This window comes from Protobothrops mucrosquamatus, unplaced genomic scaffold (assembly GCF_001527695.2).
Source record: "Protobothrops mucrosquamatus isolate PMUCROS unplaced genomic scaffold, P.Mucros_1.0 scaffold212, whole genome shotgun sequence".
NCBI classification, from domain to species: domain Eukaryota; kingdom Metazoa; phylum Chordata; class Lepidosauria; order Squamata; family Viperidae; genus Protobothrops; species Protobothrops mucrosquamatus.
The window spans coordinates 331,974-349,156 of NW_015386566.1; the positions used below are offsets into that span (position 1 = coordinate 331,974).

General features: G+C 37.8%; 2 protein-coding genes across 5 annotated transcripts in view; both read right to left on the reverse strand.

Annotated features, from left to right (window-relative positions):
• The window catches only part of ACRBP (acrosin binding protein), a 19,092-nt gene extending 12,384 nt beyond the window's left edge, over window positions 1-6,708 (reverse strand). Inside the window, exons 1-2 of the mRNA XM_029283751.1 lie at window positions 6,696-6,708; window positions 5,067-5,279 (exon numbers count right to left, since the gene is read on the reverse strand). Coding sequence (XP_029139584.1) covers window positions 5,067-5,279; window positions 6,696-6,708 — 226 coding nt within the window. The remainder of the gene's footprint in view (window positions 1-5,066; window positions 5,280-6,695) is intronic.
• Window positions 6,709-8,272: 1,564 nt separating this feature from the next.
• On the reverse strand, window positions 8,273-16,796 carry ING4 (inhibitor of growth family member 4). 4 transcript variants are annotated; one of them, XM_015814007.1, is made up of 8 exons: window positions 16,721-16,796; window positions 15,550-15,621; window positions 15,241-15,407; window positions 14,918-15,032; window positions 12,003-12,111; window positions 11,413-11,557; window positions 9,832-9,893; window positions 8,273-8,958 (listed from the first exon to the last, which is right to left on the reverse strand). In XM_015814007.1, exons 1-8 carry the CDS (start codon window positions 16,755-16,757, stop codon window positions 8,919-8,921), a joined length of 747 nt encoding a protein of 248 aa, XP_015669493.1. In that variant the 5' UTR covers window positions 16,758-16,796; the 3' UTR covers window positions 8,273-8,918. The 4 variants fall into 4 exon arrangements, 3 of the variants coding, with proteins under 3 accessions (XP_015669493.1, XP_015669492.1, XP_015669494.1); XM_015814006.1 differs by having other exon boundaries at window positions 11,413-11,560; XM_015814008.1 differs by lacking the exon at window positions 16,721-16,796 and adding an exon at window positions 16,537-16,558 and having other exon boundaries at window positions 11,413-11,560.
• Between the last annotated feature and the right edge of the window lie 387 nt (window positions 16,797-17,183).

Genomic DNA, 17,183 nt, shown 5'->3' on the forward strand with positions numbered 1-17,183 from the left:
GGAAGTTCAGCACAAACAGGACCTGGAAGCAGAAGGTGAAAGAGAACAATTTTCTCCCAAGATAGCAACAAGACAAGTTTGAAATGAATGAAATCATACCAAGCTAACAAAACAGCTATGTTCATTAACATCAATGGGCAGTGGAAGTTTAAATCATCCAGTATATTCTGAAAGAGTAAACTTCAAAAATGTCCCTTAAACCAATTAGAAATCTCACAATAGAAAATATTTTAACACAGCATTACTTTTTACTTCCAAAATGCAAGGTATCAAGAATGACAACCTGCACTACAGTATTGTAGGCAAACAGCAATCTGAATTCCAAAATAAAAAATAAAAAAAATCAACAGATACATTTCAAAAATGAGTTAGGGTGCCTAAGTAAAAGAATAAACACAAGCTAATTTTATACAGCTCTTCCCCAGATCATCTTCTTGGTAGCAGCTTCATAGACTAGTGGTGGCGAACCTATGGCACGGGTGCCAGAGGCGGCACTCGGAGCCCTCTCTGTGGGCACACGTGCCGTTGCCTCAGCCTTACTGCCCCCCGCGACCCCCTCTTCAGCAGCCCCCCTGGAGGAGAGTCGCCCTCGAGCGTGGCCCACAAGGAGCAGCGCAGCCAAGGACATGGCAGCCAGGCAGTGTAGACAAGACTCTGCCCTCACACCCCATCATGCAGTTAATGCTGCAGGGTGCGGGCAGAGGGCCTGGCCGCCATAGCGCTGCTGGGCTGCCTGGGCGATCTGCGGCGGGCCCTGGAGGCGGTGAATGGTCCTGTGGGCAGGCAGGGCAGAGGATGGGGGGGCAGAACAGGGGTGGGGCAGGGAGATGGAGTGGGGGCGGGGCCAGTTTTTGGGCACTCGGTCTCTAAAAGGTTTGCCATCACTGCCATAGACCCTTCTTTGTCCTATATGGCAATATTTTGGCTCTGAATGTGACATCAAGAAAATAGTTACACTTCTGGTAGTGCTGTTGCTGTTGCTAGTACAAATACACACACAGACCAATTTCCAAGAAACCCCCACCAGCCTCCCCCCATAAACATCTTCAGCTCTTTTACAGCACTTTCACCTCTCCTTAGGGCCATTGGATCTCAGCTAGTGATAGGGACTCAGTTGGGTCGTTTTTTGATCTAAAGAAAGTAGTATCCATGGAAGAATATAAATAGAAGATTAAAAAGTCTATTTATTTGACATTTGAGAAAACAGTTCTATGCAGTTGGTCACAATGGTCCTCCTGCCAAACTACTGGGAATGAGTTTAGTACAGAGGTTAACTTTCCTTTGCATTTAAACGAAATAAGAAGGGATGTCTTGACGTTAAGGATTTACGAGAGATATATTTTCTTTACTTACATTTAGGTTAATATATATTAGGTGACCGGCTTACGGGGTAGATGACCGACTAGACTCTTCATTTTTAGTAAATTAAAGATTACACTATAAAGGAGTCGGGGAGATCCGTACTTTCTTTTAGTCGACGTATAAAGGACTGACTGTTCAGCAGTTCCGTTTCTTCTTAGTGGGTATCCTGTTTCCCAGCATCATTGCTCAGCTTTAGCATTTTATTTCTATTTGAAACTACGGCAGATACAGTACCAGCAATCAATCTTCAGTCTTTCTTCCCCAATTCCATAGAGATTAGCGTTCACAAGGCTATCTTGCTCTGGCATTTATAACTGTCTTTTTGTAGCTGATATTTGACTGTTACCACTCCATTTAGGAAAGCTATTGAATGAAGTTTAGTACTCCCGCTGCTACGGTCATAGTGATTCAGGCTTTTGAACTTAGATTTACTGCCATCGTTTAACACAGCTATCACATCTGGGGCCTTTGTACTCTTTTATTTTTCTTTTAATATATTTTATTGATTTTTAACATAGTCACCTTACTATTTGGTAAACAGCATGTTTTCTGGGTTTATATCTAAAAACAATAACAATTAATTTCTATAATTCCATAATCCACATAGTAGCTTTCTTTGATTTTCTCTTCTTCCAATAATATTCTCTTTGACCAACCTTGAATTAGTACATTTCTTAGTATTTTAATAGATAACAATTGAATATAAACATTTTTCTAGTATTTAACAACCACGTCAATATAAAGCTTCTTTTCTAATTGATCATCTTAATTACCTCATCATAGATCCTGTTTTCAAAGTTCTTATTTAGATTTGTTTTCCCTGCAATGTTCAAAACATTCTTACCAGTTAAGATTTTCTCAAAGTTAATTACACTTAAGTATTTATGTCTTTTTCTTCATACAAGCCATCTCAACAATTTTACATTTCTCATATCTTAAAAAAAACAACAAACAAAAAAGAGAAGGAAAAAAGGAAGGAAATAGTATACTAATTGAGAAATATGTCCCTCTTAAGCTAAGATACATTTATATCCAAAATTTGTCTCTTCTTTTTAACCATATTCAAACAAATATTTAACCTTTAAATATTCCATCTAATAAATCCAATCATCTAATCTTTTAAATCTATTCAGAACATTTTTATCAACTGAAATTTTCTCAAGATCAATTACACTTAAGTATCTAAAACATTTTCCTCATATAAACCATCCCAACATTTTTATATTTCTCATATCATAAAAAATACTATGTTATTTGAGGGGCACATCCCTCTTAAACTAAAATACAATTATATCCAGAATTTTTCTATTTTTTAACTATATTCAAACAAGTGTTTAATCTTTAGATATTCCATCTGATAAATCCCATCATCTAATTTCTTAATTTTAACTTTAGCCCTTTTTTTTTTTTTTTTTTGCCAAACCTCTTTCCTAATCTGTATGCTCTGCTGGACCAAAAAGTCTTCCCATAGTCTTGTAGATGTTGTTGTAAGTACAAAAGACAAATCCAGTAAGATGTTTTTGTGGGAGGGCTTCGCCCCTTCATATTCATTGAAAATATTCTTTCTTTCTTTCTTTCTTTCTTTCTTTCTTTCTTTCTTTCTTTCTCTTTCTTAATTTCTCTTATCATTTTTTGTCTCTCAAGTTCTCATAGTTCTCCTGACAGCTCTATAATCCATTTTGTCGAATCTTTTTTCTTGTCCTCAGACTTATTTTGCAATCTTGAAGTGTAGGTTATCTTTTCCATGTCCGATATTTCCTGCAAGTTTTGCTCCGCCTAAGTTCAATCATAATTCCTTCCATTGTTGGGTTCCATGTTTAAAACTCTTTCCTCTGGTTTATGTTAAGTTGTCTGCTTTATCTGATTGCTCTCTATTTTTATTTTCTGAGAGTTTTTTGTTGTAAGGTTAAATTGAAGATGTGTTCATTTATATTTTAAAATTTGTTTTTAATTTCCTCATGGTTTGATATCATTGTCGTTTGAATTAGTTGCAGCATAGCATACATTTCCTCCTGGAAAATATTTGTTTTTTCTTGATATGTTCTTTCTGCAGATCTCTCATGTTCCATGATAGCCAAAATCAAAGTTTTCCTTTCTCTGCAAACAGCTTTAGAGTCACAGTTTAATAAGTATTTATAATCCAGGAAGGTCAATTTTTTTTCTAAGGTTTATAGTTCTCGCCTTGTAGGTAGCCCAAAATGTTTTCTTTTCTTTGTTAGAGCTATTCTCTGTTTAGTTAAGACATTGAAGGTCACAAAAACTTATCTTTTTCTGGCTTTCTGCCAATTCCTGTATTATAGCAACTACAGTTGTATATTTTCATCCACCACTAGATGTCAGCACCAGTTCGTTTTTCAGTTTTCAAAACAAGCAATTTCTTCTGTTTTCATCAGTAATCTTTTGAAAAGAATATCTTAACAAATTCCACCAATTTCAAACTTATCCAGATTTAAGTTTTATATTCATTTCATTTCAATATATTTCTGTCTCCCATAAAAGTTTAATTCACTGCTTCCTTCTGTAGGAGGGTGGGGCAAGGATCCCCCTCCTTCTCACTTTCAGAGGATTTTTGCTTCTTGGGTTTTTTTTCCCCAGGAAATCAACAAGTAGAAGAGAGAGAATCAATATTCTTACCCAGTTCCAAACACATTGTTTACGATCAAGCTTAAATTAGTGCTTTTTGGCTTCGGCTGCTTGTAGCTTGGGCTAGACTCTGGAGTGAAGCTAGCCTTTCTTCTGCTGGTTTCTGGAGGGCTTTCCCCGAACGACTGGATTGACCATCTCTCTGCGGTCAGTGGGACTCCCCTCCTTCTTTGTCGCCTTTCCATGGCAACTTTAGGCCCATTTAGGGTCCCCTAACAGGAAAAAAATTGGCTGTAGAGTGCAGAGCCCCACGATCCCTCAGCTGCTATACTATTGCGCAAAACCGGAAGCCTCCAGGCCTTTGCACTCTTTTAGCAATTTATCTTCCCTTACTATCATCTTCTATCTTTAAGGAGGGGTTTTGTCTATAGACACATACATGCAAACAAATGTATGGTTAACGGGGAAATGGGGGAGAGATACTGCTAAGTTATTTTCGTTTCATGGAAAGACTTCTTAATGTTTGTTAATTCACAACCTGGTAGTGTCTTGGCAGGTTAAGAGCTCTAGGCCTCCACAAAATGCAAGCCAATAGAGCACACGAAATTAGAATAGACTAGAATAGATCTGGAAGAGACCTTGGAGGTTTTCTAGTCCAGTCTCCCGCTCAAGCTCAATTAGTTGACACTTCACTATATTCTTTATGTACATGAAGTTATAGACCAGTCAATTATGGTAAAACTATGAATATCAGCATAGATGTCAAAATGGTAAAGATAATCTCAAAGCTTTAGATTTTCATTAAAAAAAAAAGATTGGCGGTCTGTAAAGTCACAGTATGTCTTCAGTGTGGATATGTCGCAACAAAAAGAGCAAAGAGGAAGGAATGTTGACCAAATGAAATTTGTGTTCCATCTGCAGAACTAGGGGTAAAGATGGATCCATGTTTTTAAAAAGTGGAAGATTATTATTATAGCATACACACATATATTTCACAGTTAAATATAAAGATTTTTAAACTACAGACTATGAAAAACTAGCTAAGTATGGGAAACCAAGTGCTACCGGCAACTCTCACCCCAAAAGACTGCTGGAAGAAATCTGAAGTGTGCACCACGTACCCTCTGGGATCTGGCCATGATTCTCAAATTGATCCAATTCTATTATTTTAGGATCATGGCAACCTTTGTTACGGCGGATCTGACACACCAGGTTTGCCTTCCATGTGGGACTCAAGGAAGAGAAAAAGACCTTATATTCATTGTCCGTGAGTGGGCTGCCTGGCTTTGAGGACAAGGAACTTGGGATTGCTGGAGTCAAAAAGATTGGGAATCCTGAAGGAAAAACAGCCAAAAAAGGAAATATATTAATCAGACAAACAGGATAGAGCAATGCTACATCAAATTTACTAATATCAATAAATTCTTTTAAAAATATTGGCGACTTCCAATTATTTTAGCAAAACTGATGAGCAGAAAATAAACTGGTCTATTGATAAATTTTTAATAGTATTAACAAGATTAGATTTCTAGTAAGAAAAATAATCCTCCTTCTCCCTCCAAACTATACTGCTGAAATGAAAGTTTGGAGGTTGAAATGGATTTATGACTTTGAATTTAGATAAATTCTGACACTCAAAGGCAAATTACCAGTCTAAGAAACGTTTAGTTTTGGGTTTATATATGCATCAGGCTCTGATGAATTGGAATTCTGGTGAGAAGCAAAACTTCCTAGGAGCCTGAAATTTCCTTTAGAAATGATCTTTCTCAATTCTAAAAGGCCTTGTAGAGTAGAAAAGTTTAAGAGTGGGACCATATAAGTCCTCTTCTATGCCATTTTTCCTGAAGAAAATGGGGTGTATTCTGAATAAACATGCAGAGTATCATTGTGAATTCACAAGCTACAGTACTTGAATATCCAAAACAAACTAAATCTGGTATTTCTTTATGCAAATTGAATAGCATCAGTTTAAGATTTCCTTGAAATAAAGAGCTATCAGCTTTCCTAAGATATATTCCTTTCTTCTTTTCAAGGCTTTTCTAGATTTAAATATAAGAAGGTGGTCTATTGTTCAAATATAGATGTAAAATGTTTGGATATTTTGAAGTCATTTAGAAGAGTTTCTTCAGTTTGTTTAATGAGCATGCATTCTGATTTGATTCACCGAAATAGAATAGGCATAAATTCAGTTAAATGTGCAAAAGCAAAGGGGGGAATCTTTTCCTAATATGTGCATACAAGCCTTTAAGAGATAAAAGGAAGCATTGCCAGTTCGGATTTTATCTGCCCACCCTGCATTCTTCCCAGCTTTATCAGATGGCAATCTTTAATCCAGGTAAGCAGACAAAGCCATTCTCCATAGTGTCCTGACTGAAAAAACTGTCATTTCAAAACAGAAAAAAACCCAACATTGTCAAAGCTGATTTTGTTTTTAACCAAAATGTGAAAGTTCAGCTTCCGAGCTTTTGGAGCATCTTTGCTGCATTAAGGACTTCAAATTTCTAGGCTTTGTGATGGTCCAATATATAAGAAATGGATCAGTACCCCATATTGGAGATTTCTAAAGGAACCTCCCAAGGGTCTCCAGGACTTTTGTTTGATTCCAAATTGGCAAGAACTGTTGGATAGAGACCACGGGATAAAATATAGAGAAGACCAGCAGGTACAGTGGCAGCCATGGATTAAGCCAAGTTTGATAAAAAAGCAGTAGTTTGGACAGTTTTTCATCATTAAGTCAGCCACTCACCCACCAGAAAGGCCCATGATGAGGTCCTGAACCTCAGGACTGGCATTTTGCTTCTTTCATGTTAAACGTCTCCACTTCTCACCAATACACCCCTTTTCAAAGGCCAACAAGACCAGACACTTTTAGAATGAGAACACAATGACCTCACAGTTGAAGCTATTGCAGGAGAAACAAGAATCTTCTAGACAGGTTAAAAATGCTGGTAGGAAATGGACCCTTATGAATATAGGGAGTGAACAGCAGTCACTATAATGTAAAGCAAGAGTTTTCTGTGTTCTTGGTTTTTGGTTGCTGTTAAAAATCAGAATAGAGTAGGCAGGTAGATAGTAGATACAGCCTATTGAAAACTTTATTGTGAAATGAATGGGAATTCCACAAGATACACTCTTGATTCATTTGAGAGAAACTTGTCTATTTTGCCTCATGTTAATGCGAAGGATGCAATGCAATATTGATTTATTAGGTATTAAGTGTTCTCAAATCAGCAGAATGAGAAAATTGAAGGCATAAAGCTCCCAAGGAATGTAGAAAACAGTCACAATGTTTAAGACAATAGACAGAATCCTGGTGAGTTTCATACTTTGCTACAAGATAGTTCAGTTCTGCAAGACTTGTCTTTTATTAGATCTTCTATGTTTACCTTTGGAAGGCACCTGGCTAGAAATGGGAGACTGCAAGTTCTAGTCGAAGTGACCTTATGCCTATCATTCTCTCAAAAGTAAGGAGAAGCCGCTTCCAAAATTTTGCCAAGAAAACTGCAGGAACCTGTCCCAGGCAGTTGTCAGGAATCAAGACTGTTTTAAAGGCATTTCCCCACCTCAAAAGGTATGCATTTAGGTAGGAAACAGACCCTTATACAGTGATAGACCCCACAATTAAACAGCCATCAGTCCAGCACAGAGTGATAAGCAGAGAATTTATGTATTGATTTAATGGATTTATAGGGTTGCTGAACTCAAATACTGTGACTGCAAAGCAGTGCTGGATCTATTAATATGCAAGGAAAGTATTATATAAAACCATATAATCGGGTACAGTCAGCATTTGTAGCAGGCTAGGACCAGGGTTCTTTCATTTTAGATTCATCTAGTGCCCAGCTTCTCTTTTAGATACCCACACAAAAATATTCTCCCACAATGCCTCTAGGAACTTTTTCTAATTTAACTTCCGCTGTTTTACTTACTGTTTTATTGTATTTTTTAGTAAAAGTTGTACACCAACAATATTGAGTTTCTTAAAATAAATGATGAAAGGTAGATATCTGACTCATTGTACGGATGGAGACAAAATGTATAATTCATGCAGGCAGTTCTTTCAAGTATAAAAACCATTTAGCTCAATCTTATTAAATAAATACCCTTCTTATTCATCCAACTTACTACTTACTTTTTCCCTTTCACTAATTGCTCCTGCTTTTATTCTAGCACCCTTTCCATGTTGGGAGAAACAATTTAATATCCTGAAGTGCTTAAATGCAAACTGACATTTTGAAGCAGAAAATTATCAGCTAATAATTAAACCAATCACACCACCCTCCACTCAAAAGTGAAAATCACTCATGACATGTGTTGAATTGGTTTTATTTAATACATATTTTACAATATGGGGTTTCCCCCTAAAACAAGCACCACCAAGAAAAGACTGGAGCCTGGTTGGCTTCCATTACAAAATCCATGAAATATTTTGGACAGGGAATTTCCCCCCCCCACTTTTTAATAGTTTCCTATAAAGAAAAATGGGTCACTTTTCAGTTGCCTCTGTATGGCTCCCTCCGTTTGAAAAATGGAATGCTGTAGTAGTGGAGAAGGAAGGGAGAATAAGAAGCCTGTCTTCTTAAAATACATACTGCATGAAGGGTTGACTTGGTGGCCCCTCCTCTGGAACATCAATTAGGAAGTCTGGAAGGAAAACTGCAGTTTCTTCAATCAGATATTCCCCTACCAAGAAATCGTTGTTCCTTTAAGCTGATGCAGGTTTTAAAACCTAGGCAGGGAAAAGGGCTGTAAGCCAACGACTGACTTCATCTCCTTCTCAAGGACAAGCAGCGAGTGTTTCAGTACACACAGGAACCATCAAATGGATACAAACCATTCACAAGTAGCTCTGCTCACCCAGAGTGGGGACCCCTACCTAACGAAGCCCCAGGGACTGGGAGAAGAGTGCTGAACCCCAACTGCAGAGCTGGGTGTTTCGGAAACAGTATCTGGACCTTGGAAGATGATAAAATTTATTTTTTCTTCCTCTCCTGGGAACAGCGAGGACAGAACCTGTATCAAGGAGAAAAGGCAAAGCAATAATTCGGGGATCAACACTATCAAAGAAAAAAAAAGGATACACAGAATTGATTTAAGCAGCTGATAATTCTGCAAGCAAAAAAATAATAATCTAATATTTTAAAGTATTATTTTCACAGTACCGTTCTCAAATATTTTGTAACCAGTGTATGTATAATGGTCATACCATAAACCATATAGAATTCAAATTCTGAATAATACAGTTGATATTTTTTCAACATGTGGTCTTGCAGGATTGGGTTCCAAATGCTCCATGGAGAAGATTCATTTCATTTACAAATGAAACTGGATGCTGAAATTGTGCCCTTGATACGTCAAATTGAATTTCTCCCATGATCTGAGCTTTTCCAAGAGATCTTTGTCTTGCTGGAAGGTGCCCAAACAATTTTTCATTCTTTTATAGGGCAAGATCCTTAGGAATCTGAAAAATCACTAATGGGGCTAGTAGGAGAAATCTGGGGATTAACCCTGTATGAGTTCTAAAGCCCTGACAATAATAATGCATCGCCAAATGGAGAGATCATAATTAATATTTTAATTATGTTTAAAAGCCAGTAGTTTTTAATGCAATGTTACTGGCTTCCTGGTTTATTTCCATATCCATGGGAATGGAAAAGCAAACATACATAATCATTATTAAATGACACAACACTATTAAGCTCCTATAAGTAGCTAACAGACTTTGATGTAGGAATAAACATATGAACGAATAGGGGTAATTCTCCTGGTTGACTACCCAACTGATTCTTTGAGAACATCCTCCTCTACCAGGGACCAACATGTGATATCTCAACATTTCAGAAGACCTACAAAGAAGACCAGGGATTAGAGAGAACGGATACTTACCATTTCCCTCTTGGCTTTGTTGTCAAGCCCACACAAGCAAAATGGAACCATTCAATGGAGCACTAGTAAAGGATACAAATCACACAGAGATGAATCAGTATTCTTCTGGCAACTGGCCATGATCTAATTCCATTTCCAATGAAAACAGAACATGATTCTAATGCAAAACCTCTTTCCTGACTACCTATGTACATTTTTGATACACTATTATAAGAGGATGGAATAAAGTGGCCCACAGCTATTTAGCCAGTGGTAAAAAAAAATATTTTAGCTATTTAATTTGTATCCTGCCTTTATTATTTTTACAAATAACTCAAGGTAGCAGACATATCCAACTCGCCTTCTTCCTCCTATTTTCCCCACAACAATCACCCTGTGAGGTGAATTGGGCTGAGAGAGAGTGACTGGCCCAAAGTTATCCATTTGGCTTTCATGGCTAAGGCCAGACTTGAACTCAAGATCTCCCACTTGCCGGCCTGGTCCTTAACCACTAGAACAAACTAGCTCTCTATGTGAAGACATGGGGCAGACTCAACAAATGCTTCAGACTATTGCAGTTTGGTAGGAAAATTTAGGGCATGGATGAATGACTGAGTGCCCAGGATAGCATCTGGTCCTTGAAGCATTTTTCTGAGCACCACTGACCATAAGTGCCAAAAACTGACAGCATAGTTTCTGTAGTTTAGATTGCACAAATGTAAAATTAGACTTGCACAAATGTAAAATTAGACTAAGTCCTAAAATATGCTTAATACTTTTCTAAAAAATCTGAATGCCTTCCGTAATCTGGTCAGTCAATCAGTAAGTCAAGTGTTCTTTACAATCAAAGACCAAAATAATTAAAAATACTCAAGGAGTTAGTTATCTTCTGCAATCCATAAAACAGAAAACAGTATGCTCTCCATTGCATTTATGATATAGTCCTGCCTCCTTTGCAATATTGCCCATGCAATAGTTCTCTCCCTCAACCATCAAAGGCATGCCCAGCATCCTCTATCCCTAATCTAAAAGAAAGGTTTATAAACTATTGGCTCACGTATGCATAACTGTTTCCCTAGGTGCTGCCTCCATCTATAGCTTCTTTTATGAGAGGAGTCAGGAGCTGAAGTACTGATAGAACAGCTACTGAAATATATACAGATATTTGGATGTAGTGAAATACATTCCAGGGATACTTTTAATGGCTTCAGATAGAATGAATTCAAGTGGAAGTATTTCTTAAAATAGTGCATTTGTCCAAGACAGAACAGCAGAAAAGTAACATTTTGGAGGTGCAAAAAGCTCAGGCTTGGCAAGGAAACAGACCCTCTTCCTAAACACAGCAATAGCGCATAATAATACTCCTAATCCAAGGGTTTCCCTAGCTCTTAACTTTTAAAAACAAATACATCTGGAAAACAAGTACAAGACTAATTTAAGAAGTTAAGAATTTATTAATTTAAGTATGCAAAGGTGTCACCCTGCCAACTTGTTAAGATCCTAATAAAAAGTTGATTTTATAAATAAGTAATAAGGCTATTTATGTCTTATCCGTTTAGCTCCCCTCATTTTCCACCCTCTATTAGCATGACTCTCTCTTACATCAGGGTTGTCACAACCAATCATCTCCCCATAGGAGACCTGGTGGCAGAGGCAATAGGTGGGCTCATTGGGATCCACAGGCATATCCAACACATCAGAAGGGTGGACATTTCCAAAGGTCACTGAAGGCATCCCATATTCTGTGCTGCTTTAAACGGAAAAAGTTGAGTTAGCAAAAGTTTTTTTTAATGTCCCAAAGAGAATTCCCTCCAATCTATATGAAATAAACCACTTATTATAATAAATGATTGGTCTCAGATTTAGCACCTGAGAGTGCTAACGACCAGATGACTGCAAAGAATATAAATCCTTCCATTCCCCGCCAATCAGAACTGAAGACGTTTCTAGTATGAGAAGTGAAACGTCTTCAAAAAAAAACCCCAAGAAAGTCCAGTAGCCTTTTGGAAAAAGCACCTTTGGGACACCTTTTACAACTTGCCTCGCAGGAACTTTATCTTCTCAAATTTAGGGAAAGCACGAGCAGAACAATTGTGCTGGAAATGGAGTAGACTGATCTAGGGAAGATCAAGCAACACCTACTAGTACACAAACTAGTGGCCTAAGTCTGCTGCTTCTTCCCACCCACTCACGTGCGGACTAATTTCAGCTTCTTCTGGGCTGTTTTTGGTGCTTCTTCATCAGAGTTTTTTCCCTTGGAGCGAGCACGGGCAGCTTTCTTTTCTTTTTGGGCACGGCCTTCTGTATGGATAATATAAAAAGAAAAGCACAAGTAAAATACCTTTGTATAGACCGAAAAGTTGCAGCTAATCAACCAATTAATTGTACCATACACAACTTCCAGTATTCCACCTTTGCTTATGTTCTACCTCTGATCCAGTTCCATGATGATTAGATTCATTCAAGAGTTTGGACGATGATTGTGTCAAAAAATTTTCTTTTCAAAGTCCGTAATGTCAACTACTCTCTATTTTTGACATTCTTATATTATTCTTTATTTCTCTTTGTAAAGTCATGTTGATTTTTTTTATTCATAAAGCATGTTTTACTGCTCATTTGTTACAAACTCTAGTATTTTGTAATATTTTCTAATTTGTCTGTGAGAAGATCTAATAAATACCTTGTTCTCCCACATTCCACTCCCTTAAGCTCTGAATCTTAAAATTGCTTACCAACCTTCTAATAAGAAATTTACATTTATATTAAAAATAAATTTTAATAGGTATATTCCATCAAGATGTTGAAATTTTAATTTGTAAACTAGCCCTGATCTATTGTTATTAACTACATATACCCAACTGCTGCCCAAGACCTTCAAAAACAATGTAAGGCATGTATTTCCAACACAGCATCTTTCTCAGTTAAAATACGCTTGCAGGATGGAGGTATTAGGAAAAATAGAAATTGTAGTACAAAACTTAGGCAACTAATATAAACAGTATAGTTTTGAAATGAGCAATTCATCTTCTACAGTATTTATTTGTTACAGAAAAAATACTATGCTATTTTGGAGACCTCACTTTGCTCGTTTTATTGATTTCATAAATTAAAAGTCTAGTGAAATATATTCATGTTTTCTTGACTCTTTTAACTGCCCAAGTGATTAGTCTTTTCCCTTACAGCCAGTCTGGCATAGTAGTTAAGGAGCTAGCCTAGAAACCAGGAGACCATGAGGAAGATGGGCAGTTGAGAAATGTGAAAAATAAATAAGTGGCAGAATATCAATCTAATAAAAATAGAGCTACTTACTGTCCATATTCTTTGTCTGCATATTTCCATAAATTATTTTATGGCTTTCCACTTCAATTATACACAAATACAACTTTTGGTATACAATACACAGAAAAAGGGGCTTGTTTATTATGCTAATCTAGTCTCTAAAACTGCATTCCAAAATTAATTCATTACTGGGTAAACCCCAAATAATTCAAAATAATGTGTTTCCAACAAAATATTTTGTCTAATACAAAGAACTAAACAACAGATGCAACTTAGAATTTAAGAAATCAAATAGCTATACATTTCAATGCATTTTTCTCTTATGCCTATTAATTTCAAGTGGCTTTCAAAGTCAAATTTATTGCCTTTGCCTCATTTCTGTAATAAGCTAACAACTCTTATAAGTAAAGGTTAACTCCTTGTAACTGCATTCATGCAGTTTTCTTGACAGCATTAAGGATGTGGTCTGTTACTGCCTTCTCCTAAGATGTTTTCCAACAATCCAGTCTAAGTAACATTTCTGGAACTTTCAGTGGTCCACATCCAAGTAGTAGCCAGGTTCAACCCCGCCTATTTGAGCCACTTTTGTATACTGCCTATTCTTGTTAACTCTAGACAGCTTGCAATATATAAAATTACAGCATGCATAAAATCTCAATATAAAAGCAACTAATAAATAAAACAATAATATACTGTTCATAAGAGCTATTGCTATCCTTAAAAAGAATTTCAAGCCTGAATGCCCTCTGAAAGAGAACTATCTTAACCACTTTGCTAAAAGCCATAAGGGGAGGGGCACATCTGACCTCCAGGGGCATGCTGTTCCAGAGGGAGGGGCTGCTCCTGAGAATGTGCTTCTCTGAGTCCCTGATCTCTTTCGGGGTGGGCACCTGAAGCATTCTCTCCCTGCTAGACTGCGTAGGGTGGACAGATTCTACCTGGAAAAGACAGTCCCAACAGTAATGAGAGGCCAAGCCATATAGGATTTTGTAGGTAATCACCAGCACCTTAAATTGGCTCAGAAGCCAAATGGCAACCAAAGCAACATGTGGTTTATTCTGCTGAATCAACTAACACCAGTGAGCAAGCGGGTGACCACATTATGTATGAGCTAAAACTTCAAAGTCATCTAGGGTAGTCCCATATAAAGTGAATTGCTGTAGTCTGACTGAGAGATGACTTACTGTCTTCTGCATCTCCTGATCCAGGAAAGAGTGTCATTAGCACATCTGCCAAAGCTGGAAGAAAGGTCTCCTGCCATAGCTTTCAGCTACCATTCCAGTAGGAATCATTTATCTTCCAAGATCAGGACTATTACCCTATTTCAATCTTATTTTCATAGTGATACCTAAATATTTTCTCAAAATAAGTTCATATTTAAACCAACAGTATTGCTTAAGGGTATAGCTACTAAATGCCAGACTGACACCAAGGAGACTCGTGTTCAAGTCCACCCTTAGCCATGGAAGCTCACTGAAAGTTAGCCCTTGGAGACTGGTCCAGGTTAGAAATAGATTGTAATCTAAATGAAACTGCACTTTATTGCAAAAACTATAGGAAATTGAAAACTTGCAATGTTTTCCCTTTCTCCCTCTTGTACCAAAGAGAAGAATTTGGTAGTACTTTTTCTGAGTAACAAATTTTATTAACAAAAACAAGCTTTCATAAGCTGCAGCTTACTTTATCAGGTGGAGTCAGGCAAAATTTCTAATATTCTCCTTAATTTTTTAGAGTATTTTTCTCCTAAATATTCAAATCCAAATGTGATAGGTACTTAATTTCTCATAACTCTCCCCATATTCCCCCCCCCCATCTCTGCAGAACTCACTCTTTTTGCCTTTGCTAGATGAGCTGTCATAATCACTTGATTCAATCTGTTTCTCTTTCAGGTCAGCTTCAAACCGGGCAAGATCTGTATCCAACCTTCGGATGTGTTTATCTACCTGCAGATATAATAGGAGTATATTATTTGAGATGAGAGTCAATTCATCAGCATGATGGAGATTCTACTAACAGAAGAAAGAAGAAGCTGGTTACACTAATAACTGAAAATGAATAATAAATGAAATCCAATGAATGAATGAAATTTCATGAATTTATGAAAAAAAATAACTACATTTTATAACACTGTTTTCTTGCTGTATCTCATACCATTTCATACGTCTGCATAGCCAATTGTACTTTGTCATCACCAAATTCCTTGCACTTTCCATAGGCCTCCTGTATTTGTTTGAGAAGACCCACTTTTTCTTCTGAAGATAGAGTCCGTGCATTGCTGATATATTCTGTGGCCAGTTTATCAATCTCTGATTTAAGATCTAGAAGAAAAGAAGCAGAAAGCAGTCTGATGAAGACTACCATAAATTCCAGAGTAACAGAAATGGACATTAAAATTAACATGCTCTTTTAAAAAGTGTGACACACAATTCAAATTGCTGTCTTCCACTAATCCCGACTCACCTTCTGTTCGTTGGTCTAGATCTCGCATAAGCTGAAAGTTTCTCTGCAGTTCAAAAGGCAAATTCTCAATGCCTAAAGAGGAACCCAGAGACAGGAAAGATGATCAGCCAAGGGGGAAACAATATGCTATTTTCTTTACACATCAACACCCATACTATTGAACACTCATATGTTAGCAAATAAATTGCCAAATACTTAATTTTATATTCAAATATAGCATTAGAAAATACAGGAATGGTTATCTGCATCTTAAATGACATGAAACACTAAATTTCTCACTAAGCATAATCGTCTACAAAGAGTTCCAGCCAATCCTAGACGTGACTAGTATGCATTTGCTTGTATGTATATAAACACTGCCTCAATTAGGTTTTCTGCCAATCATCATAGAGGGATTAGTGTCTGCTGAAGCAAAAATACAAAAAAATGTTACAGCAAAGTCTCTTATAGTATTCACTGATGCAGGAACTGTTTTGCAAATGGCCAGCATACTGTCTGCATCTCTTAAAATGTGCTTTCTTCTTCCTTAAAGATTTTAGCTTTCAAAGTACATGTATTTAAGGTACAACAACTATCACTGCTTGGAGTCTACTGGAGTTGGGCAGCTAATAAATTCAAATAAAGTAATAAAGGAACCATAGATTTGTTCTGCACAGGTACATCCGTATAGACTGAGTGTTGCTTTTAAAATGAAGGAGGTATGTAACTCCATCCCTTGGAACCGGATTACACTACAAAGTCTTAAAGTTGAGCCAAACTGAACAAAGAGATTGAATAACTTCCTGCAAATCTTTCGGCTGCTCTTGGAAAGCTCCATTTCAGCATCTAAGCTGGATAGAGACAATATCAAGCGTGTCCCTACTACCCTCTTCCCTCATCATCCCTTTCCCAGCAATAACGCCCCCGACTAAAACGGCGCGACGACCGCGGGTAGATACGAGAGGCGGGAAGTCTCTCCTCAGGGTTTCCAGATCATGCTTCACCCACCAGGCAACCATGATCAGCCGAAGCGCCCTCCCGAACAGGTTCTCCAGTGCTGAACCTAGGAATGGCCCGAACATGCAAAGATGCGTCCCCCTTGGCCTCATGCGCCCACCCAGCGACACGAAATCGAGACGTCTGTCGGCGTTTCGCGGCCTCCCTCCCGGTCGAATCCCACGCCCGGTCTTACTATCCAGGTAGTGCTCCAGGTACATCCCAGCCGCCATTTTGGGTTCCAGCCAACCGCCCAGGCGCTTCTCTTGGCCCCGCCCAACCCCGGCATTATTTCCGCCCTAAGTGAAAGCGACTTCCGTTCTGCATCAGACTCGCTTCCGCCTGTGTACAGGGTGGTGGCCGCTTCTTCATCCTCCTTAACAGAGGCGGTAGCCCTGCCAGTTCGAGTGATGGCAGAGAGGGGAAAAGGTAGTCCTGGCTATCTTTCCTCCCTCCCCCTTTTTTAACCTAAAACAAGTACATGTGCCTTTTTTTTTTTACCTTAAATAGTACCATATACTGCTTGCTCATATTTAAGTGATTGTCCACTAGGATTCCAAGATCCCTCTGATAGCACCTGTAGATTTGGTTTTTCTTGCCTAAGTGTAAAACCTTACTTTTCTCTACACTGAATTTCATTTTGTTAGATAGGGCCAATG

Coding starts and splice junctions, on each gene's coding strand:
- ING4 (XM_015814006.1), bottom strand. CDS start 16,757: ATGGCGGCTGGGATGTACCTGGAGCACTACCTGGATA. Junction 11,561..12,002: donor AAGCTGAAATTAGTCCGCAC/GTGAGTGGGTGG, acceptor TTCCGTTTAAAG/CAGCACAGAATATGGGATGC. Junction 9,894..11,412: donor TTGGTTGTGACAACCCTGAT/GTAAGAGAGAGT, acceptor ATCCTTTACTAG/TGCTCCATTGAATGGTTCCA.